This window comes from Mixophyes fleayi, chromosome 12 (genome assembly GCF_038048845.1).
Source record: "Mixophyes fleayi isolate aMixFle1 chromosome 12, aMixFle1.hap1, whole genome shotgun sequence".
Taxonomy (NCBI): domain Eukaryota; kingdom Metazoa; phylum Chordata; class Amphibia; order Anura; family Limnodynastidae; genus Mixophyes; species Mixophyes fleayi.
The window spans coordinates 60,069,636-60,095,202 of NC_134413.1; the positions used below are offsets into that span (position 1 = coordinate 60,069,636).

A 25,567-nucleotide genomic window follows, 5' to 3' on the forward strand; every position below is an offset into this window, starting at 1 on the left:
ACCCCATACCATTATCCCTCCTCCACCAGACTTCAGAGTTGACATAATGCAGTCAGGCAGATAACGTTCTGCCGGCATCCACCAAACCCAGACTCGCCCTTCTAACTGCCAAACAGAGAAGCGTGCGTGATCACTCTATAGAACACGTTTCCACTGCTCCACAGTCCAGTGTCTGTGTGCTTTACACCACTCCGTCCAACGCTTGGCATTGGTCTTGGTGATGTGAGGCTTGCTTGCAGCTGCTCGGCAATGGAAGCCCATTCCATTAAGCTCCCGCCGCACAGTTTTTGTGCTTACATTAATGCCAGTAGAAGTTCAGAAATCTTCAGCTATGGAATTAGCAGAGCGCTGGCGCATCTAGTGCACCACGCGCCTTAGCAGTCGACCCCGCTCTGTGATTTTACATGGTCTTCCAGTTCCCTAAATGCTTCCACTTTCTAATAATATCACTTATAGTTGACCGTAGAATGTCTAGCAGGGATGAAATTTCATGAACAGTCTTATTGCAAAGGTGGCATCCTATCACAGTACCACGCTTGAAGTCCATGAGCTCTTCAGAATGACCCATTTTGTATCACAAATGTTTGCAAATGGAGACTGCATGGCTAGGTGCTTGATTTGATCTCTGGCAACGGATCTGATTGAAACACCTCAATTCAATAATTAACAGGTGTGGCCAAATAGTGTAGGTCTCCTCCGATCCCCACCTAAGAGATTCTTCACGTGACTTCTCACAGACAAGACAAAATGTCTTGCTATGCAAGGGGTAGTTCAAACTCTCTCTTGCTCACCCTAAAGGAAAAAAAAAGCTTTTGGTTTTTCTCAAACCTTTTCCTAGTTCAAAAACCTGACATTTCATTCAGGCCCATCTTGAATCTGAAAACCTTAAACACAAAGATGGAGTTCCTGAGATCAGTAATGAACGGTGGTGTTCTGAAATATCAAGGACGCTTATCTAAAACATTTCAGTCTGGGACGAACATCATTGTCTTCTCAGGCTTTCTGTTCAGTCAAATCACCACCAGTTCTGGGCTTTTCCTTTTGGCCTGGCCACAGTCCCAAGCATTTTCTCCATGGTCATGGCAGTCATGTCATCATGCCCTGGGGAGTGAAAATCATTCCCTATTTTGACTGTGTTGATCAAAGCAGAATCCCCAGCTGTGCTTCAGGCCCATGTGCAGAAGACTAGGTGGATTCTCAATCTCAAAAAGAGCAAATTGACACTGTCACACTGGATGACTTTTTTTGTGTCTTTGTTTCCACAATTAGAAATTCTTACTACAAAGTTCTGTCCTGCAGAGTATAGTAAAGTCTCTGACACAGACACCTGCACATTTCTGCATGAGAGTACTGGGCAAGATGATTTCGACGTTTGAGGCCGTCCAGTTTGCCCAGTTTCGTGCAAGAGAGTTACAATTAGAACTCTTCTTAAAGTGTAACAAATCCCACGTTTGTGTATCCAGCCAAGTGATCTTCCTTTCCCAAAGGGTGCATCACTCGCTCCTTTGGTGGCTGAAGGAGAACATCAGCAAATATCCCCTGTCCTCCGTTTGGGAGTGGACTCTGGTGACCATGGACGCCGACCTGGGTTGGGGGACTGTTCATTTTCAGGCTCACTTTCAGAAGAAAAAAAGCTCCCAATAAATGTGTCAGAATTACAAGCAGTGTTCTGTGCTCTAGTCAGCGTAGAACATTTTTTGCGTGGAGCATGAATGAAGATACAGTCAGACAATGTCACGCCTGTGGCATACCTCAACCACCAAGGAGGAATAAAAGGTCATCTCGCCATGTCAGAAACCAGCAATATCTTGCAGAATGGAATGTTCAGCCCATTATGGCAGTCTTCATCCCAGGGGTAGAGAACTCTGAGGCAGACTATCTGAGCTGGTGGGGTACTGTAATCCGATGCTGTGGACACCCAGTATACCTACAAAAAAAACACAAACAGTTTAATAATAATATAATGTACTCTTACCTCTACAGCGACGGCCAAGATTACCGAAATTAGTGGTATGCGACTGCTGGTAATGAAGAAGATGCAGTATAGTGGCGCGGACGCGTACCCTAACCGTAACCCTAGCATCTACATATCTCTTTAAATAGATGTCGGTGTCTTCGGTGACGTCAAAATCAGGCAGCGACATCCAGCATCTTCAGATTTAGCAGCGGTGGCATACCACTACTTTCGGTAATCTCCGCCGTTGCTGTAAAGGTAAGGGTACATTTTAATTATTACTGTTTGTGTTTTTTTGTACTTCTACTTAGTGTCAGTATCCCAAGCATCGGGACACCGATTACCACCGATCTGAGAAGCCAGACTGTTCATCCAGGGGAATGGTCTGTTCAACTAGAGGTCTTTCACCATATTGTGTATAGGTGGGGTCCGGATATTGATATGATGGCATCTCTGTTCAATTACAAAGTGGAGCTTTTTTCAAGGGCTAGAGACCAAAAGGTGGCCTTAGTAGAGTAGTAGTGTCAGTCACTTGGCAGTTTCATATAATTTACCTATTTCCCCAGGAAACAATGCTCCACTGAGGAGTCTGAAGAAAGTGAAGAGAGAAGGGGGTTGGGTCATTTTGGTGGCTCCCGATTGGCAAATAAACATGTGAAGGTATTATATCTCCTGGTGCGAGAGGAAGGGATTTCCACTTCTTCTTTTCAAGCGCCCAGACTCCATCTGTCCTTACAGGATGGACAGGATGCTGGGTTGAGCCTTAGCTCCCTGAGAGTTCAGGTGTCGGTTCTTTCTGTTATTTTCCAAAGAAGATTGACTTTGTTGCCAGATGTTATAACATTTTTACAGGATGTACTGCATATATATACTTTCGTGTTTTCGGTGGCACCATGGAAACTAAATTTGATAAATGCTTTGTCGCATTCACTTTTTGAACCTTTGCATGAAATGGACTTAAAATTTCTGATTTGGCAGCTTTGTCTTGCAAGTCTTCAATTATTTTCTATGGGGATAGGGTGTGCCTTTGGACCAGGCCTTCCTTTCAGTCTAAGCTGGACTCTAGATTTCACCTTAACCAAGATTTAGCGATTTTCACCTTGGTCCACGGTAGGAAGAGGGTCCAGAAGAAGAGGGTTTTCTTCAATCTCTGGATGTGGTCAAGGTTTTGAGGATCTATGTTCATAGGACTTTCAATATTTACAAGATTGAGTCTTTTGGTCCTTTTTAAGGCCCATAAGGCAGGGTGGTCGGCTTCCAAGATATTTATTGATGGATTATGTCCATCAGGATTACAGGGGAGAAGGGCAACCTTAACACTCCCCTCTTCCCATTGCAAACACTACCAGAACAGGATTGAGTCTTAACAATCAAGCATTTTAGGTTAAACTAAGAGGCAGATGAATTTTGAAGTGTTCTAGATATTGGCCTTAGTGTCTGGATCCAGTGGCATCTACGAAAAAGACGTAGAAGCTAAGTGCAATATTTCTTCTTGCTAACTTGTGTTGGGACTTCTAGCATTTGCCTGTAAAATCCTCTTAAAAAGGTAATCTATTGTGAGATCTCATCATCTTAATTTAGTGCTGAAACATTCTAATTGATAATCTATTACCGATTGAACGGTTTATAGATTTAACAGCCACATCCATGAACTGACACCACCTTGCCAGAACCAAAGAACTTGATTAAGGTGTAAGTCCACTTTTCACCATCTAAGAGAGCTTTATTTAACCTTGCCAACACACACTATTCTGATAGTACATTGACTTCTCTGATTGATTGATTGATTGATTGTTGTGTCATTTGTTTATTTTTGTGATTTAGTGTAATTTTTAGATGTGTATTTATGTATTAATTTAATACCATTAAATTGTCATGTTTTTAGTTTTCCATAAACTCAATTTTTGCATATTACAGATTATTTTTCCAGCACTGTTATTTAGTCTATTGTTTTTGCAGCTTGGTGATATCCCCAATGTTCATGGTTCCCCTATTTGGATGCAAGAGAAAATAAGATTTTATACTTATGTTAATTCCTTTTCTCTTAGTCCATTGGCCAGCTTTACGTATTTGTTCTTCTCTCTTTGTTTTTGTGTTTCTCCTACTCTGTACTATGGGGCTTAGTTAAAAAGTAACTGATTTGTGCTCCAGCAGGTGCAAAGTATAAAAGGGGAAGAGGGGGAGCTGTAATTTAGATTCAAAGAATTAAAGTGTCGTCGCTCCTGCACTCGATACCCCAATGTTTCAGTGTTCTCCAGTGGACTAAGAGAAAAGGATTTAACGCAAGTATAAAATCTTATTTTTTGGCCCGTGTTTGCAGTCTTTTCTTGACCACACTAATGGACCCTAATGATTCAAGAATGATCCTGTGTTTAGCCCCAGTGTCCAACAGCAAGATCTCCTCAAATTTATCCACTAATGTCAAATTAGACAGTGTACATTGATTTGAACCCCCCCCCCCCCTTCAAAACATCTCTCAGCAGTTCAAATAGTATCTCTGAGTGATGCAACAGGAGTGAAATTCCTCTCCCATACACAGAGCACAACCAACTTGACCTAGCTCTATGCACTTTCATTATACTTCAACTGCAAACATGGTGACTGGTGCACAAAGCTAAAATCATTGAGCTCTTTGTAAGTATGGCCATGAGTTCCTATTATTTAGAGCTCATTATAACAAAGTGCAATTTTTTTACCTCGGGAAAAAATGAAGGACTATTTCTGTCTGGTAAATGTAACTCTCTGTATCTATAAATAATTAAATATGTACAAAGCATTCAAAAGGGAAATAGATCAAATAATTATAAGATATTAACTGTAAAACATTTTAAACTTAAAAGCACCGGATTCATCTTCGGACTTAAGTACATTTACATGGCATATCTTGCATAAATTCGCTTTGCGCATGTGCCAGAACGGGACTTGCGCCAGTGAACCAATTTGCATGCAATTCCTCCGAGAATGCAAATAATATTTACGACTGCCTACGATTTGAAGGGCGGAACGAGTGTGGAAAAGAGCGGATGAACATAGGCAATATACAGTGAGGGTGTGCCATCGTAGATGTGGCCGATTCAAGGTATTGCTTTCTCTTAAGTAAGTATTTTTTAGCCATATAATTTGCACCAGCTACAGGGCAGGTGTAAGTACCGACTGATAGTGATGGCATCATCTTTTTATTGAAAACTACACATATGCATGCCACTAGATAGCACAGAACAGCTTCATGAAAGGAAGAGAAACTAGAAAAATGGATTGTATGTACAGTATGCATAAAGCATAAAGAATATCCTGCCTTATGTATTAATGTAAATATATACAGTATGTGTGTGTGTGTGTATATATATATATATATATATATATATATATATATATATATTTATATATATAATATAAATGTCTAGTGGCGTGTGTTAGTCTGTCTGTGTGTGTAAAAAATAAAACCAAGCTGCAGCGCCACCTGCTGGGCGGAGTTATACACTGACCTACTAAATTCTTAGTGTGTGTGGGAAAAAAAATTCAGAAAGGGCTGAAATTTGGTATACTAAGATGTTTTTAATTTTTTAATTTAATTTGTTAATTGTTAAAAGTGTTTATAAAGATTTAAAAAAAATATATATATATTTCTTGAAGGAGAAGTGACAGTTGGGAGTGGTTGGTGGTTGCCGGGGGTGACAGTGGGGAGTGGTTGGTGGTTGCCGGGGGTGACAGAGTGAGAGGAGTGTGATACTCAGGATCGTTGAGAGAGATCCCTGTGTCTGGATAGACATCTGGATAGATGTGGCGATGAAAATGAAGAATGAGGTGATGGAGAAGAATGATGAGGTGGTGACATGTGGACAAAACCACGTTAAAAAAGGGCGCTTACGTTGGGAAGTAACGCTCTTCCTCTGAGGAGGCCTGGGCTATGGCCCAAATGCATGACAAGAACCTTTTTAACACCTTAAGTAGCTTGATTTGACTAGAATGTATGAGTATCATGCACGGGTTAACTTGTGTGTGTGTATATATATATATATATATATATGAGATGTTCACTGACCCCCGTGTTTTGGTTTTGGCAAAACCGGCCATGCGTGTTTTGGTTTTGGATCCCTGTTGGGTTTTTTTGCTAAAATCACATAATTTTGCTTTTTTTCCCGTACAATATTATTAACCTCAGTAACACTAATTTCAAGTTATTTGCAGTCAATTTTGACCACCTCACATCACAATATTATTTTCATACACTTTCAAACAATGACTGCAGCAACCTGGCTGGATGCTAAGCGACAGAGCAATGACACAAACACACGGCAGCTCATAGCACATCTACAAAACATTGCCACACAGCAGTGGCAGAAAAGAAGAGTGGTGCAAGATGGAATTGTCTTTGGATCATGGAATTAGTTATGGTTCATTTTATTGCTCCACTTGGTCCTTGGATAACTGTAGTAATTCTACAGCTAATACATGGTGACGAGCGCTGAATATCCCCACCTAAGAGATTCTTCACGTGACTTCTCACAGACAAGGGATGCATGCTTTTATCAGACCCAGACCAATCCAGGGTGTCAGACAATGCACTAAAAAGAGCCATTGTAATTCACAGCAAAAAGCAAGTTCATCACTAAGCTTCGAATCAGTCCCAATTCCTCAAAAATTCTAATATAGTTAGGTACCTCTGACGTAAAGTGCAGATTACAAACATTTTGTCCAATACTGATGAAACAGCAGCAAAGTGGAAGTTAATACATATACATGTCTATTTAGACATCCATGCTTACATTACTTATGCAAGCAACGTTCTTTGTTAATAAAACTGTTGTCTTTATACCATTCAAAAAATTTTAAAATAATCCTCCACCATTCTTTGAATGTTGATAGTAGGATCTGGTGGAGTTACAGCAGAGGTGTCACTAATTCTGGTCAATTCTTTTACAGTAGACAAGACCAGGGGATAAATGTATCAAGGTGCAATTTGCAAATCCAGCTATTTTCTCGGGAGAGTTGAAACTCGCTGATGTATGAAGCTGAGATTTCATGTAAAATCGCCAGAGATGTGTTTCTGTCAAAACCACCATTTCCAAAATCGATAGAGATCAAAGTCCCGATTGTTTGCCACTCTAGCTATACAAGTCTCAAATGTATGAAGCTGCGATTAAGCAAACTCTCCTGAGTTTGCTTTAAAAAACACCAGATACAACACGCTGCTTGCTAGCAGCATGATTATTAAACACATCACTGTTACACTGTCTGACTATATAGCCGGAGGTCCTGGCAGCTGTTAAAAGTTTAAAAATAGATAAAAAAAAAAATTAAAAAGCGTTGGGTCCCCCCGCCCGAGCACTATTAACCCTAGTGCTGCCAGCCTACTGCTGGTCATGTGAAAATCATGGACAAGATTTGCGTGGGGTCCCTCCCGATTTTAACATAACCAGCACTAGGCAAACCAGCCTAGGGTGGGTGGCACTATAGCAGGGGGACACGCAGCAGGGGTCCCCCTGCCATAATGGCAAACCAACCCCAGGCTGTTCAGCGCTGGGCTGGATTCCCTAGGGAGTGGGGTCCGCCAAAAAAAACCGAGCGCCGAACCCCCCCCCCCTTCCCCCTCTAGGAATACCGAGTCCAGTTTTGAAAGCAGTAGGGCTCTTCCTACAACCCTGGGCCGGTGGGTGTAGGGTAATAACTGCGAAAGTCCAGACCATGTCCCAAATAAATTTTTAATTCCAACAGTCCAGGCGTGAACCATGTCCCAAATAATTTGCAATTCCAAAGTCCCTGCTTGTAAATATCTTCTGTTCTTATTGGCCAAAAAGGCCCCCTTGTTGCTTGCAGTTTTCTTTTCTTCAGTCCAGGAGGGGCCCCATATTTGTAATCCAAACCCGGAACATGCTTGAAAAAAATAAATAAACCCAGTTTACAGACGACGCAACTTCTGCTTGTACAGTGTACATGCAGACCGTCGCTACTGAATAGAATCCAGCCGCGAGTTCTATTTATATTCTATGGGGATTTCCCACACTGTCATTTGGGACATGGTTCAAGCCTGGACTGTTGGAATTACAAATTTATTTGGAACATGGTTTTCAAGCATTTTTGGATTAAAAGCTGCTGACGAAAGAAGAAGAAAACTGGTTTGTGAGTATTTTGGGGTTTTCTTATTTGTAATAAATTTATGTGGTATGAATGAGGGTGTGTATTGTTTTTTAATGGGGGTTTTATTATTTTTATTAAAATTTGGTGGTTTAAAACCGGGAATGGTGGGTTTTTTTTTGTGGAACTACAGGTCTCAGCCAGCCATGGGTGTCAGGACATGTTGGCACTTGTGGTTCTCCAAGTGCCAGCATGCCCTGGCTGCCATGGGTATGATGGTGCTTGTAGTTATACAAGTATCAGCATGCCCACACTGTTTATGGCAGCCCGGGTTGGCTGGGACTTGTAGTTCCACGAAACAAAATGGCGTATGTTTATTTTTTTTACATTAACTTTCGCCGTTATTACCCTACACTCACCGCTCAGGGGTGTAGGACGAGCCCTAATGCTTTCAGCACTGGGCTGGGTGTCCCTGGAGGGGGGCCCGCTCATTTTTTTCGGCGAACCCCACTCTCTAGGGAATCCAGCCCAGCACTGAACAGCCTGGGGTTGGTTGGTCGGTCATTATGGCAGGGAGACCCCTGCTGCTTGTCCGCCTGCTATAGTGCCACCCACCCCAGGCTGGTTTGCCTAGTGCTGGTTATGTGAAAATCGGGGAGACCCCACACAAATTTTTCCCCCGATTTTCACGTAACCAGCACCAGCCTGGCAGCACTAGGGTTAATAGTGACCAGGCCGGGCGACCCCACACTTTTTTTCTTTTTAAAACTTTTATCTATTTTTACACTTTTAACAGCTGCCGGACCTCCGGCTCCATAGACAGTGTAACAGTGATGTGTTTAGTAATCACGCAAGAAACATAGGAGAGTTAGCTAAAGACGGGAGTGTTTGACATTGCATCAAATCGCCAGAGATCACCAGCGATTTTTAAGATCAGAGTAAAATTCGCAGTTTAAAACATCTCGCAAATTTGTATCACCCGCGATTTACCACGATTTTAAAAGTTGAAAAAAATCGGACCTTGATACATTTACCCCCAGATGTCAAAATGTTCTGCTGAGTCATCTGTATCATCAATGGGTGTTTAAGATTTTTGCAAAGCACACAACAGTATATAGCACATGTAGGTAACAGTGACACACAGCGGTAACTGAAAGGAAGAGTGGTGCAAGATGGAATTGTCCTTGGACCCTCCCACCCACCCTTATGTTGGATCTTAAAAAGGACACGCACACTTTAACAAACCAAGCACTTCAGCGACAAGGAATGCTACTGTTGAGGATGATGTGCTTGGTTTGTTTGGGCCCCCACAAAACAAAAACAAGCTAACAATGGCCTTAAGGTAGCTAAGGTAACAGTGCTGTTAATGCAAGATGTTGTTGTTATCATCCTCACCCTCGTCAGTTTGTACATCATCCTCACACATTATTAATTCATCACCACTCGAATCCACCATTACAGAAGTCTCAGTATTTTGATGTAATTGGTGGGAAAGTACTTCCTCATGGAAATTGAAGTTCATTTTTATGAGCATCATCTTTTCCACATTTTGAGGAAGTAGACTTCTACGCCAATCGCTGACAAGGTTCCCGGCTGTGCTGAAAACTCTTTCCAAGTACACACTGGACGGTGGGCATCTCAGGCAGTGCAAAGCGAGTTGGTACATGGGTCTCCAAATTCCCTTTTATTTCCTCCCAGTATGTAAAGGGACTGTCTGATGTGTCTATTTCTATGCCGTGAAAATATTTCACTATCCTTTGAATGTTGATAGTAGGATCAGGTGGAGTTACGGCGAAAGTGTCACATTTTTTGGTAAATTCTTTTAGACCAGACCAGGGGGTAAATGTATCAAGCTGAGAGTTTTCTGACGGGTTTGAAAAGTGGAGATGTTGCCTATAGCAACCAATCAGATTCTAGCTATCATTTTGTAGAAATCCTAAATAAATGACAGCTAGAATCTGATTGGTTTTTCAAACCCGCCGGAAAACTCTCAGCTTGATACATTTACCCCCAGATGTCAATATGTTGTGCCGAGTCATCTGAATCATCAATGGGTCTCTAGGGAAAGTTTTTTCCTAGCAGCATTTGACTAAGAAACTGAAGGAGGAGACGTGGTCCTGTCACGTAACACTTGAGCTGTCATCTTGCTCACCAGGAGCTCCTTGCATCTCTTCAGATCTGGGTCAGTTGGAAACAAAGAGAAGACATAGGTCTTAATCCGAGGATCAAGCACAGTCGCCAAAATGTAGTGATCCGATTTCAAGATTTTGATAACTCTTGGATCCTGACGAAACGAATAAAGTGCTTAATCTGCAAGTCCGACATATTTAGCATAATTGCTTTGTTTCATATCCTCCTTCAGTTTCTCAAGATGCTTTTCCAAATGTGTAATTAAGGGAATCACTTGACTCAAGCTAGCAGTGTCTGAACTCGCTTCACAGGTGACTACTTCAAATGGTTTCAGCACCTTGCACAACACGGAAAATATTCTCCACTGCGCTTGAGTAAAATGCATTCCCCCTCCTTTCCCAACGTCATGGCTTGTGGAGTAAGCGTGGATGGCTTTTCGCTGTCCCTCCATCTGCAGAAGCATATACAGAGTGGAATTCCACCTTGTCATCACCTCTTGCTTCAGTTGGTGTCAGGAAAATTTAAATTGTTCTTGTAGCTGCTGCAATCTCCTACATGCTGTTGCAAAATGCCGTAAATGTCCAGATATTTTACGGGCAACAGACAGCATCTCCTGCACGTCTTTTAAAAAGCTCTGCACCACCAAGTTTATTGTGTGAGGAAAACAGGGAATGTGATGGAATTCACCCAGCTGTAATGCTCTCACAATATTGGTGGCGTTATCAGTAATGACATATCCTGAAGGGAGTCCAAAAGGGATAAGCCATGTTGCAATGACATCCCTTAGTTTTTGTAACAGATTGTCAGCTATATACCTCTTAGTGAAGCCGGTGATACACAGAGTAGCCTGCCTCTGACAAATGTGACGTACTTGGGTACATGCTGCTGCTGGTTCTGCTGGTGAAGGCGAATCACCAACCCAGTGGGCTGTCACAGTCATATAATGTTTAGTTTGCCCAGTTCCGCTTGTCCACATATCTGTGGTTAAGTGTACAGTGGGTAGAATGGCATTTTGTAGCCCAATAATTACATTTTTGCGAACCTTCTGGTAGAGGTGAGGAATAGCTTTTCTAGTAAAATGGTGTCGTGATGGAATTTGGTAATGGGGACACAAGACCTCAAGTAACTGTCTAAAACCGGCTGCATCAATAGTGGATATTGGACGCAGATCTAATACTTTGCAACTGGGTGACAGCTTTCATTCTTGCTTCCTCTTGCAAACGATTGTTTAACAGTAAATTGTTGTAAATTACTAGTAGTCTGCTTCTGGGATGAAGATTCACCCCCAGCAGCAGCAGTGGGACTAACGCTCAAGAATTCTTCTGAGGAATCCAGGATAGTGGAGGAGTCATCTAGCTTTAGCAACTTGGATGCAGGACTAACTCTGATCGTTACTGAGGATATTGATGAGGACGGTGTTGTGGGTGTAGGTTGCAGGTGTCGGTATCTAGCTGAGAGAAGGGACCTAGTTGATGATGGACTGCTTGTTGTTATGTTTTAAGCATAACTTTCCAATTTTCCCAACAGTTTTGTATGAACTCACTTCAAATGGCGTAACATGGATGAGTTTCCTAGATGGTTAAGTTGCATACCTCTACTGACTGTGGCTTTACAAACGCTACAAATGTCAGGATTTGGGTAAAAATAATTCCATGCATAAGAGGTGGATTTTTTGGTCTTATGCCCAGGTATGACAATGGCCTTCTTCTTATCATGTGCAAGAACTCCTTCCACTGGTGCAGGACTTACAGAAACAACATCATTCTCATCAACATTCTCATTAGTGCCTTCGTCAGCTACACAAATATCCCCCTCATCCTGTTGCAATTCCAAATTGGTATCCTCAATTTGTGTATCATCGGCTACACACAGGCTGTTCATGCACACATCTACAGAAATGCTGAAATGGGCCTTCTTTATGGGTACATTATCAGAAAGGTCAGGCTTACACATAGCACTCGTGGATAGACTCTCCTCAGGGATTTGTCTCATTTCTGCGTCTGAACATACATATTGCTCTAAAGCCTTACTGTTTTCTTCCAGCTCGGCCTTTTACACATAAAAGTATTTGGACACCAATTTTTGAGTCAGAATGACAAGGTCTTGCTTGGACATGACTGACCTTGCAAGAAGATGCCTCAGTGACAGTTGCAGAACTAGCACTCATAGAGAAAGGCGAAGGCCTCATTCTTTTCTTGCCACTGTGTGTGTAAAATGGCATGTTGGCAATTTTATTTTTTTTCTGCAGATAACTTTGCCTGATTACAGGTCTTTTTTTCTTGACCAAGGTAAAAGGTGTTTTTTTTTACATTTTTGTTTCCCTGACTTAAAAATACTATGCACTTTAACATAGGCTTTAGCAGATGACGTAGAGGGATTACTATCATCATGACTGGTGCCAGCAGCTGCTTGGCGCTCCTGATCTTCTGTGTACTGCTGTGAATCCATTTTGATAACACAGTACAATGTGACTGCAGATTTACAAGACCAAGACTGCCAGCTCTATTATTTCTATTTCAGCAATGACAATTAGCAATGGAGCTCTCCTCTTTGTGTGTTGCCTATATAACACAGTACAATGTGACTGCAGATTTACAAGACCAAGACTGCCAGCCCTATTATTTGTATTTCAGCAATGACAATTAGCAATGGAGATCTCCTGAATGTCACTGGAGACTTTGAAGAACACTGCTACCACTCTTCTTTCTTTTCTACCTATGACGCTGCCCAACTGCACTAGAGACTGCCAAGAACCGTGCTACCGCTTCTGTTTCCCTCTATGAAATGGTGCTGGATCGCCGTGGAGGGCGGTACTTAAAGTTTCCAAAACTTGCAAGATCTGACGACGTAACAATGACGTTTTGCCTTGTTTTCAATACTGAGGACATGCGAACGTACTGAGCAAGTGCGGCTCGGTACTCGGATCTATTGCGATCAGGTGTGTTCGGTCCTCTGGGAACCGAGCCTGAGCATCTCAAGATATATATATATATATATATATATATATATATATATATATATATATATATATATATATATATATATAATATAAATGCTTAGTGGCGTCTGTGTGTGAAAAAAAAAAAACAAGTTGCAGCGCCACCTGCTGGGCAGAGTTATACACTGACCTACTAAATTCTTAGTGTGTGTGTGAAAAAAAATTCAAAAAGGGCTGAAATTTGGTAGGGCTCAAACTTATTTTCGTGAGGTAATTTTACCTCATGAACACACATGTGTAGAGGCATGCGTTAGTGTGTGTGTGTGGAAAAAACTATTTTCTCAGAAAGGGCTCATCCAATTGACCTGAAATTTGGTATACTGACATTATTTGACAAAAAAATTAGAATAGTCAAGTCGGTTAACTTCCATCATACCCCCTTCCCCCCGTGGGAGGGGTAGTAAAGGCTAAATTTACGAGTTGAGGGGTCAAACTCATTTTCGTGAGGTAATTTTACCTCATGAACACACATTAAAAAGGCCGCTTGCGTCGGGAAGTAACGCTCTTCCCCTGAGGAGGCCTGGGCTAGGTCCAAATGCATGACAAGAACCTTTTTAACACCTTAAGTAGCTTGATTTGACTAGAATGCATGAGTATCATGCACGGGTTAACTTGTGTGTATATATATTTATATATGAGATGTTCACTGACCCCCGTGTTTTGGTTTTGGCAAAACCGGCCATGCGTGTTTTGGTTTTGGATCCCTGTTTTTTTTGCTAAAATCACATAATTTTGTGTATATATATATATATATATATATATATATATATATATATATATATATATATATCACACACACACAGACACACATATATATATATATATATTTTAGAGCATGGTAGAGGTTCCTTGCACATGTTTCCATGACACTGATATTATGGCTTGTGGGCTGTCCAGACATTGTTGTGGCAATATCTGCATTGATCGTTGTGTTCATTCGAAGCTCTCTGCTTGGTTAAGTTCTGAAGAACTGTGACCTTTACATGCAAAGACAAATTCACAATCCTATAACATTTATAATTCCATTGATGAATTTTAAAAAGGCGACATGAATTAATAAATTGCGGTATCATTATTTGTTTTGTTTTTTTCTACAGCTACACTATGGCATTATATATATGATGTTATCCACTTTTCAGGAAATCACAAAACCTGATGAGGCAACTGTCTGTTTCTCTGTGGAAGAATTGCATTCTTTAGAAGATCGGCAAAGAGAACGTAATAAGAATCTAGAGATGAAAATTCACCAGCGCCCAAACTTAGTGGGTAAGAGAGAGCCTGTCAGTTTATACTGTTGGTACTCTTTCAGTGCTAAACAAGTCAGGCATTGGTGGATATAAAACTGTACTGCACCCACTATTTTGATGTAGTTACAAGTACGTTTTTCAGTAGATTGTTCTACATGCAATTAAATTGGTATTTTATTTACAGAAACTGTCTAAACAATTTTATTGTTTTCTAGTGCTAGTCGGCCCTTATCACTCTTAGCTTTAATTTCTAAAGGCCATTGTGCACCAAGTCCCTCTATATCAAAACCCCCAAAACACACGCATCAACAAGTATTCTACAGATGAAGCTCATTTCTTCATACGCAATTGTTGCACAGAGGGCCCACTGTATCATGCTGCATTAACGCTGCTCATTCCATTATAGTGCAAAGCAGTATGGTGAGATCGGTATCAATAGGTCGTTTGAAAAGCACTTAGTCGATCATGACAAGCGCCAAATCTAAATACTCCAACTTTAGTTACTAGCACTTGTTCAAGGAATAACTTTGTTTGTAAAGCTGCATTTATCCCGAAAAAAAATCAAGAGGTGGAGCTTCTGGGTGTCTTTGTTTTCTCTTACGTTACACTTTTGGACGTATATTTCATACTTGCCAAAATTGGCAAGGACTCCTCTGGGAGATCAGGGTGATATGGGCGTGTTGGGGGCGGGGGCCCGACGGGTCACGTCATTTGGCCCCACCCCAAAAACATCAATGACATCTTCCGGCCAATTACAGCAGGGGGCGGGGCCACGACAACGTAAGATTCACATCCTAAGCCCCGCCCCTACCATTTAACTGTAGTGGTCGATTAGGAACCAGGAAGTTGCCTTGATCTCCCGGGAGTCCGTTCGGACTCCCAGAAATTCGGGAGTCTCCCGAACATTCCGGGAGAGTAGGCAACTATGCTATATTTCATCCCAATGAACAATATCCATCAACTTCTGATATTATATTGTTACAATCAGAACGCAATGATGTAACCAGTCACAAGGGAATGGCAATAACTTACATTACTATTACACATTAAAACCTATTTTAATAGCAATATTACAACACATACAAATTTAAGTCACCTAAGGTTAAGGGGTATATAATTATTAATCATAAATGTTTAAAAGTGCTAGTGTTAAATTACATGTAATCGATTACTAGGTTACCTGTATGTGAAGCCAGAGACTGTACCCAAGGTTCGTCGAGGAGAAGAGCTGTGTGTGAGCAGTAACTTATACACACACAGGAGAAAAAGACATCTACACTCCTCGGGTATGTACAAGTTGATTTAATATGAAAAGTCATCTTGGCATATTTTATTAATATATGAGCATATGTTTTTCATTGTATGAGCAGTAAAGCAGACTGTATGTATATGTTTGTTTACATAATACCATATTTCCAAATATACAGTATTTACTTTACAGTGAAATTAATCAAATGCAATAGACACATAAGAAGTTTGCGTTCTAATTTGGGTAATGCAGAACAAACATGCATGTATAAATCTGGACCACAAATGTCAAGGTGCAAAGTAAATAAACAGGTTGGTATAACAAGCGAGCTTTGTACTCCTGAACCTGTTTTCTTAATGCATTATGCTGCGGGTAGCAAGCACAGAATACTGCAGTTTAAACTACTATTTGTCATCCATACCCTCTGTATATGGACACTAGTCCACAAGAATGGAGTCACATCTACTGTAGTTCAAACTGCAGCTTGGTTCAACAAAGAATCTGCAGTGACAATCCTAAGGAGTGTAGTGATTCATTGGTGTCCCAACAGACTGCTGGGTAAGTCCTACTGTTTCACTCTACTGTATATCCATTAACTCCTTTACAGTATATCTACTGACTACAAGGTGTTCTTTCAAAGAAGTGTCATAAAGTGATAACAACATACTTAACTTTTCTTCATGTTTATTTGAATAAGGTGTCTCTTTAAGTAAAGAGGATGGGTGCCTCTCTTCCCACCAGACAGCTGGAGAAGGACAGATTTCACATGATCTTCATTCAGAAGCCTATAGACCTCCACCAAGGCGGCGCAGGAAACAGGGAAGGTATACAAGTAGCTCACCTGAAGAGTCCATGTCCAGTGAAAGAGTGAGTCCAGAAAATACAGAAGATAAACCTTCCAACGAGGAGCAGATTGATTTGACAGAGACTCTAGAGAGTCAGAGTAAAGTATACACATGCAGCGAATGTGGAGACTGCCTTAATGAGCAGTCACTTTTTTGTATACATCAAAGAACCCATCCTGAAGAAAGAAACTCTATTATAAAACACGATCAAAGCTTTATTTCCACTAGACATCAAGGAGTCCAAACAGGGGAACCTGTTGGCACCTTGCTCAGACATAGAAGGCATAACATAACATTTAGCACAGACACAATCACAGAAAAAAGGATTCAGGCTGAACCTAAATCATATATGTGTAAAGAGTGTGGCAAGAGCTTTACTCAGAATGCTAGTCTTATTGTACATAAAAGGACACATACAGGAGAAAAGCCTCATACCTGTAAAGTGTGCCTGAAAAGCTTTATTAGCGGCTCATACCTGGTCATGCATCAAAGAGTCCACACAGGAGAGAGGCCATATGTCTGCAGCGACTGTGGCAAAAGATTTATTAGTAGCTCAAATCTTATCATACACCAGAGAGTTCACACTGGGGAGAAGCCATATCTCTGCACAGAATGTGGGAAGTGTTTTGGCCACAGCTCACATTTAGTGAGGCACCAAAAGGTCCACACAGGCGAGAGACCTTTCACTTGCGCAGAATGTGGGAAATCTTTCTCTCGAAGTTCACATTTGGTTAGACATCAGACCATTCACATGAGAACTCCAGCAAACCGAATTTTGTGACATCTTGTACACATTAATTAAGGTTTCTTTATGGAATAGGACAACACTTTTAGCATTTAGCTGTCTTAATTGTTCCAGAAACTGCATTGGTCTACAGTTTTCGCTTTAAAAAACTGATATTGTATATTTATCATTGTCTTGGTATAAAAAATTATGTCTAAAATAGTTATATTTATGGCCTTGTTAGAAATTGAGAACTGTCCATTGTTGTCTTAAGTATAAAGTTTGACAAGGCTAATATGGTGAGGTAGAATGTGTTACTGATCTACATCATATTACAATCACTATTTAACCTATTAGTAGCTTTAAAAATGTCCTTATTTTGGATTGTGCCTAAGTGCAACGAACTTGAAGGGGAATACCAGTATGGAAATTTGTCAGAATCTGTGTAGGTGCAAACACATTAAGGATGATTTGTAGAGGTAGATAGTGTGCTTATGAATCCAAATTGTGAAACATGCATATTGTAGATTACATTGCTGTTCCATGCTCCAACCTGCAGAAATAAGACACAAGAAGATATGGTAGATAGATGTATTAGTATAGCTCACAGCGCTAATCGGATATTACACACATGAGATCATCAGAGTCACAGTAAAATTGGATCACTGTAACAAACACAATACAATACATAGAACAGTACTGTTTCATCAAATATATAATGTATAAATATATAATGTCCCAAGGGTATTCCTTTAACAAAGGGTAGTGATTAATACGGCCAGAATGTTATAAACCACGTGAGGGGGTCCCCGCAGGGGATCTGCTTACAAGAATGATTCTTTCACAAGGCATATCAATAGATCTTTGAAAGGTCCTCCTCTGTAAACCAAAAATCAATCATTGTCTGAATGTGCTAAAAATTCTAAAAGGGGCAAAAGGAGGTCAGAATCGGACTTTTCATAGGAAAAGAGTTAGTGCTAATATGCACCCAGTTTTAAACAGTGAAAAAAATGAGAACAAGATGATAGTGCTATTTTCTATCTACAATTTGAGTTCAAAGGAATTATCAGAGGAAGAGTTGGCTGTATTAAACAAAGGGCTCAAGTTTGCTCCCTCTTATCATCCAAATTCCTTTAACATTTTTATAGATGTACAAAAATTTATAAAGAAATTAACAGTTAAAAAATTCTTCAGTATGAACAAGAATAAAGACCTCGATAGATCTAGTCAATCAACAAACACTCCATATAGGAAATCCAAGAAAGGATCGAGTTTTTTTCCCCAACATATAAAAGGAGGTTTTATAGAAACTTTTAGTAAGATGGTCCAAGATGAAATCGAAGGTATTACTGAAGGTTGTAAATATAAGAAACAATGGAATTTGAATTATAAAGAAAGGAAAGCTTTACAGAACCTGAGAGAAAATAAAGACATAATTTTAAAATCCCGCCAATAAGGGAGGTGGGGTTGTTATGGACAGGAGTAAATACGAGGGAGAAATTTTAAGACAACTTGATGAAGGAGAGACATAAGAAACTTAAGAGCGACCCTACAAGTAATATTCAAAAGAAAATGGGTTTGCTGCTTGATAAGTATCTAAATATGGGAACAATAGATCAGGAGCTGTATGATTTCATTAAGTTGGATGACATTACAATTCCTGTCATCTATGTATTACCGAAGGTCCATAAAAACACCCAAGATCCACCAGGCCGACCTATTATTGCCGGCACAGGTTCTGTTACTTCAAATTTGTCAGAAATTATAGATGGATACTTGCAACCTCTGGTACAAAAAACTCCGGCTTATTTGAAGGATACCAAAGATTTCTTGGACAGGCTTTCTCAGATTGAATGGAAATCTAGTTACACTCCAGTGACCGCTGATGTCCGTGCGTTGTACACGATCATTAGACATGATCAGGGAATTCAAGCAATTTCACATTTTTTAAATACCATAGACATGACAGAAGGACTCAAAGAGTTCATTATTGAATCCATCACATTTATCTTGACGAATAATTATTTTCAATTCAAAGATGAATATTATATTCAATGCATAGGTACTGCTATGGGCACCAGATTCGCCCCCAGCTATGCGAACCTCTTTATGGCCCTATGGGAGGAGAATTGGGTGAGGGGTTTGTGTGGCTTTGGGGCGAATCTGGTGCTATGGGTTCGTTTTATAGACAACATCTTTATATGGGATGGCCCTGAGCAATCATTAAGAGATTTTTGTCTTCATCTGAATTCCAATCCATCTCATGTAGAGCTAACATTTGATTGTAATAGTGAAACTGTAAATTTTTTAGATATAACAGTATACATTAAAGAGAATGTTATACATACTAAAACATTTAGGAAACCACAGACAGACCAAGCTATGTTCGCTTTGAAAGTTATCACCACAAAAATTGTCTCTCCAATATACCGTAAGGGTAAATGAAGCGCCTTAAGAGGAATTGTACTGAAGGTTGTGTTTTGGTAGAGCAAATAGAGGAGTTGAAAGAAAGTTTTAAATCTAAAGGTTATGGTGATGAACTATTGAATCGAGCGGAAGAACAAGTACATCTATGGGAAAGAAATGATTTAGAGATTCAATGTAGTAATGCTTTACAGAAAAAGAAGCAAGGGAAGCATGAATGGGCCTTTACATCTCAGTATAACATGGCTCATAAACAAATTGAAAAGATCTTCTGTAAACATTGGTCAATTTCAAAGAATGATCCTGTGATAGGAAAAGATCTCCCGGATACACCTTCATTCATTTACAGAAAGGCACCTTGTATTAAGGACAAAATCGTTAGAAGTGTAACCTTTGATGTATCTATCTCCATTCTACATTAAGAGCATTGGTTTCTATAGATGTGGTAGCTGCATTATGTGTAGCAACACACCGATAGATTGTATGAAACTAGAGACTTTTGACGTTTCAGATCACACTTACCGTATACAGCAGTTTATTACATGCCACATGATCAATGTAGTGTATGCTATTAAATGCACTTGTGATCTTCTGTATATTGGTAGAACGAATAGACCACTTAAAACTAGGTTAAGGGAGCATGTAAATAATATTAAAAAAGGTTTGGAAACGCACACTCTGAGCATTTTAGACAGGTCCACCAATGCAATCCGAAAGATAGTTAACTTTTGGGGTATAGAACGGATTCTACCCCACTGGAGATATGGAAACACCCTCCAGAAGTTAGCACAAGCAGAAATGCGGTGGATCTACAGTTTAAAAACCCTAAAACCTGGCGGGCTCAATGCAGATTTTGAGCTCAAATGGTTCTTATGATCTGTGACTTAATGCAGCTTGACTTTGAATATGTAATTGACAATTATATTCAATATCCTTCACCTTTTGAATGTAGATATTAGTGCTGTGTATTGGATGGATTACGTATATATTTATTGATATACTATATAAGGATATATGATTTTATATGTGGATCTATGAAATTTAAATATGCATCTTTATTTGGGACATCTAGATGTATATGTAGGCTTATATGTATATTGAGTTATAATGATGTATCTTGTATTCTATTTCTCTTTTTCTTTGCCTCGTAATATTTGAAAAACCCCGGATGCCATATCCCTGAATTAACAACACTGCGCATGTGCAATACGCATACAATTCAAGCCTCGATGTAGATTTCATTTCCTCGTATGAACATCTTTACACATGTGCAGTACGCGCACAACTCAAGCCTCGATGTGGACTCAGACCGAAAGTTGCTTGACATTAAGAGCGGTCATGTGATGTTTTCAGTGATGCCGATTCGTGCGGAGACGCACGTGATCGGGTACAACGAGTATATAACATTATCGATTTTGCCCTATGGGATCACCTTGAAAAAGAGTCCGGTGTGACTCGAAACGTGTCGGATGACCTAAGGGCAACCATCTACCATCAGCTAAGACTGCTACATACTACAGTGGAGGAGTGGACCCGGGTAATGCCACCTTCATGCATTGTTTATGTGCTTGCAATTTATGTCTGATGGTACGCTGATAGAAGGACACCACTTCTATTTTTATGCTTTTAATTGTATTGATGTACCATTTAATAAATGGAACTATACTATGATCTTTTATTTTGACTTCATGTTTCCATCGGTGGAATGGTTAACAGAGGAGGACCTTTCAAAGATCTATTGATATGCCTTGTGAAAGAATCATTCTTGTAAGCAGATCCCCTGCGGGGACCCCCGCACGTGGTTTATAACATTCTGGCCATATTAATCACTACACTTTGTTAAAGGAATACCCTTGGGACATTATATATTTATACATTATATATTTGATGAAACAGTACTGTTCTATGTATTGTATTGTGTTTGTTACAGTGATCCAATTTTACTGTGACTCTGATGATCTCATGTGTGTAATATCCGATTAGCGCTGTGAGCTATATTAATACATCTATCTACGTTACCATTGAAAGTAAGTGAGCTTTCTTGTATATCTTTGGCAGCTTTTTGGATATCTATCAGCGCCCATTTTTGATAAAATTTTTGTATACAAGAAGATATGAGTTTTTGTTTCAAGGTAAAACGGTAAATTTAATAGAGAAATGCACCTTCGGACAATATTATCTTTCCGGCAGATTTGTATATTTTCATTTGATATGATAATACATAAATCTATGCCTGTGCATTTGCAACATTTATATCTATACAGCCCTTGAACAATGCTATTTATATTTATTGGGCCTGACCTAATAACCGTGGTTATGTTTTCACTCTTGGGAGTGAGTTATGCCTGATCTAGAGATACTTTTGGCCATTTGTGGAACCAAATTTAAATGGTAAATCTGTCCATAATGTAGATTTGTCAAGCCCACCCAAAACCATTTTGGATTTGTCAAACCTCCATAAAGGCTTGATCTAGCCAACCTAATATTAAAAACAAAGTTTGACAGCTGCTCATTTAACACTACAATTACTGTTAGCTGAATCTGGTTAGTCACTCTCCTGTGACAGGCATTGCTACCGGCATTAAAGTGGCAAATTAGCATTCATGCATACTGAATCCTAAAATGACAACAGTAGTCAGGTGCTCATAGATAGCATGTGTACATTACCCTGTTGCCTTCATCGGTACTTCAATTGTATGGATAGTACAATAAATAGATTCCAAGTGAGGCGGCACTCAAGGAGTTCAGACAAATTGTAGTTTGTATCAAAAGGGTGTATTTAATCCATTCCAAAGTTTCAGCATAGTACTTCCCTCAGGGACATCATGATGTCCCTATGTGTATGTGTAAATATATATATATATATATATACACACACACACAAGTTAACACGTGCATGATACTCATGCATTCTAGTCAAATCAAGATACTTAAGGTCTTAAAAAGGTTCTTGTCATGCATTTGGGCCTAGCCCAGGCCTCCTCAGGGGAAGATCGTTACTTCCCGACGCAAGCGGCCTTTTTAATGTGTGTTCATGAGGTAAAATTACCTCACGAAAATGAGTTTCACCCCTCAACTCGTAAATTTAGCCTTTACTACCCCTCCCACGGGGGGGATGATGGAAGTTAACTGACTTGACTATTCTAATTTTTTTGTCAAATAATGTCAGTATACCAAATTTCAGGTCAATTGGACGAGCCCTTTCTGAGAAAATAGTTTTTTCCACACACACACATACACACACTAACGCACACCTCTACACATGTGTGTTCATGAGGTAAAATTACCTCACGAAAATGAGTTTGAGCCCTACCAAATTTCAGCCCTTTTTGAAATTTTTTCCCCACACACACTAAGAATTTAGTAGGTCAGTGTATAACTCTGCCCAGCAGGTGGCGCTGCAACTTGTTTTTTTTTTTTCCAGACAGACAGACGCCACTAAGCATTTATATATGAGATATAGATTTTATATATATATATATATATATGTATGCATAATATGCCCACCACAGGCGCAAATGATCGTAGCCAATAGAAACATGCTATACAATACTTTCAAAAATATCTACTTACGAAGATTTAAATATAGTTCTTAATCTTTCAATGATGAATAGTCCTTGAGAACCACTGATAGTTGACAGAAGAAATGATGATAATTGTTCTCACTTCTGAAGTACTCACAAAGTATAGTACAGTTCTTTTAATAATTAGTGACCCTTGAGAGCCAGTGATGGTTAATAGAATGCCTAATACTCTTGCAATAAGGACATAGTCTCTTTATCTCTCAGCCACAAGGTAATTTCATAAATACATATGGGAAAAATAGAGAAGGTAAGTGTATTGCAGATCAAAAACCGGAAAAGCACCCAAATAGATGTCAAACGCCCTCGTTCATCTCCAGTGGTTATCTTGTATTAGAATTACCACCATGTGAAATTGATAATTGACATAAACATACAACCCGTACAGGGATGCACTTACATAGGTCAAGGAGAAGCCTTTTAGTTTGAAACGATCTTTAGATGTGATCTCCAAACTTGGTCCAAAATGTCATACATGTGAAAAGACATACATAAAAAAAATCTAAGGTGATACCTTCTTAAAAAAGATTTTAACACTTTATTAAAATATATATGTATTCATAAAGTGGCTTCCTATAATGGAACCACTCTATTCTCCTTCAAATAAAGGATCCTTGTTAGAGAAGCAAGTATACTAATACCAGAGCCTCATGAAGAACTCAGCCGGAGGTTTCTTTTCTGGAGAACTCAATCTGGCTACGGCAGCGTCTTCTGCTCTCTATGCCAGTGAGTCACCGACGCGTTTCAACCCGCCCCGTGGAGTATATATATATATATATATATATATATATATATATATTCATTCCATAGACAAAAAACCTTACGGTTTAACATGTCCGATTAAGGTTCCTTACACACCAACTAAAACATAAAAAAAACTATTGAAACTCTTTCACTCAAACTCCAAAAAGCAATGAAATTGCGACGATTAAGGCAGAAGCCTTAATGGACGTGTTCCTTGAGCAATACAGACATGGTATGCCATCACATCCTGCGGTTAGCTGCAGATTCAGCACTATCATGTAGTGAGATTGCTGTCACTCACAAAATGGTGGATCTGCTAATTCACAGATTTGTGTGTTCACTGGAATATACAGTGCTATTACATTTTCTTACTTTAGCTTTATCGTAGTTTAGGGCCTGGGTGTCTTAGAAAGAGACAGTAAAGCAACTTCATAAAAAAATTAGAACTACAAAATCCCTACAGAGCATTTCTCCCTGCAAGACTGTGCCTGCTTATTAGAGATACCTGCAGAACATAGCTCATCACCAAATAGTATCTGCTCCCGAAAGATCCCTGCAGAGCATTCCTCCACCCAAAACACTTCCTGCAGCTGACAGACCCCTGCAGAACATCCTTACACTCAACATACTACCCCCTCCTGACAGATCCCTGCAGAGCATTCCTCCCACCAACACTGTACCTGCTCCCAGCAGATCTTTACAGAATATCACTCCTTATGTAACACAATACTTGCTCCTGACATACCCCTGCAGAGCATTTCTCCCTGCAAGACTGTGCCTGCTCCTAAAATATACCTGCAGAACTTAGCTCCTCACCAAACAGTATCTGCTCCCGAACGATCCCCACAAAGCATCCCTCCACTCAACATACTACCGCTCCCGACAGATCCTTGTAGAGCATTCCTCCCTCCAATATTGTGCCTAATCCTAAAAGATATCTGCAATACATTCCTCCTCACCAAATATGGTTCCTGTGGCTGATGGATTCCTGAAGAAAATCTCTCTATGCATTTGGATTACACTATTGTGCAATTCACTAAAATAGTCTTGATGGCTTTATGTATCCTTAAAAGTTAGCTTAGGGGTTGTGAAAGAATGTAATGTCAGACATTGCTTACTGAAAACCAAATTAAGTAAAGGCTTATATGTCAATTTAATAGTTATTTTGTAGTTCTAATTTTTTATGAAGTTGCTTTACTGTCTCTTTCTAAGACACCCAGGCCCTAAACTACGATAAAGTTAAACTAAGAAAATGTTATAGTACTGTATGTGTGTATTCCAGTGAACACACATCTGTGAATTAGCAGATCCACCATTTTGTGAGTGACAGCAATCTCACTACATGATCGTGCTGAATCTGCAGCTAACCGCAGGATGTGATGACATACCATGTCTGTATTGCTCAAGGAACACGTCCATTAAGGCTTCTGCCTTAATCGTTGTAATTTCATTGCTTTTTGGAGTTTGAGTGAAAAAGTTTCAATAGTTTTTTTATATTTTAGATGGTGTGTAAAGAACCTTAATCGGACATGTTAAACCGTAAGTTTTTTTGTCTATGGAATTTCATAGCTTTTTGTAAAGTTAAAATATTTATAA

At 39.7% G+C, this 25,567-nt stretch overlaps 1 protein-coding gene across 3 annotated transcripts in view; it reads left to right on the top strand.

Moving 5' to 3' along the window:
* The window catches only part of LOC142109019 (uncharacterized), a 64,518-nt gene extending 43,201 nt beyond the window's left edge, over nucleotides 1-21,317 (top strand). For 2 of the 3 annotated variants that reach the window (XM_075193010.1, XM_075193011.1), the window contains 3 exons: nucleotides 14,297-14,423; nucleotides 15,580-15,690; nucleotides 16,351-21,317. In XM_075193010.1, coding sequence (XP_075049111.1) covers nucleotides 14,297-14,423; nucleotides 15,580-15,690; nucleotides 16,351-17,279 — 1,167 coding nt within the window. In that variant the 3' untranslated portion in view covers nucleotides 17,280-21,317. Of the gene's footprint in view, nucleotides 1-14,254; nucleotides 14,424-15,579; nucleotides 15,691-16,350 lie in introns of all 3 variants that reach the window. The other variant, XM_075193009.1, reaches the window with a different exon arrangement.
* Nucleotides 21,318-25,567: the final 4,250 nt, after the last annotated feature.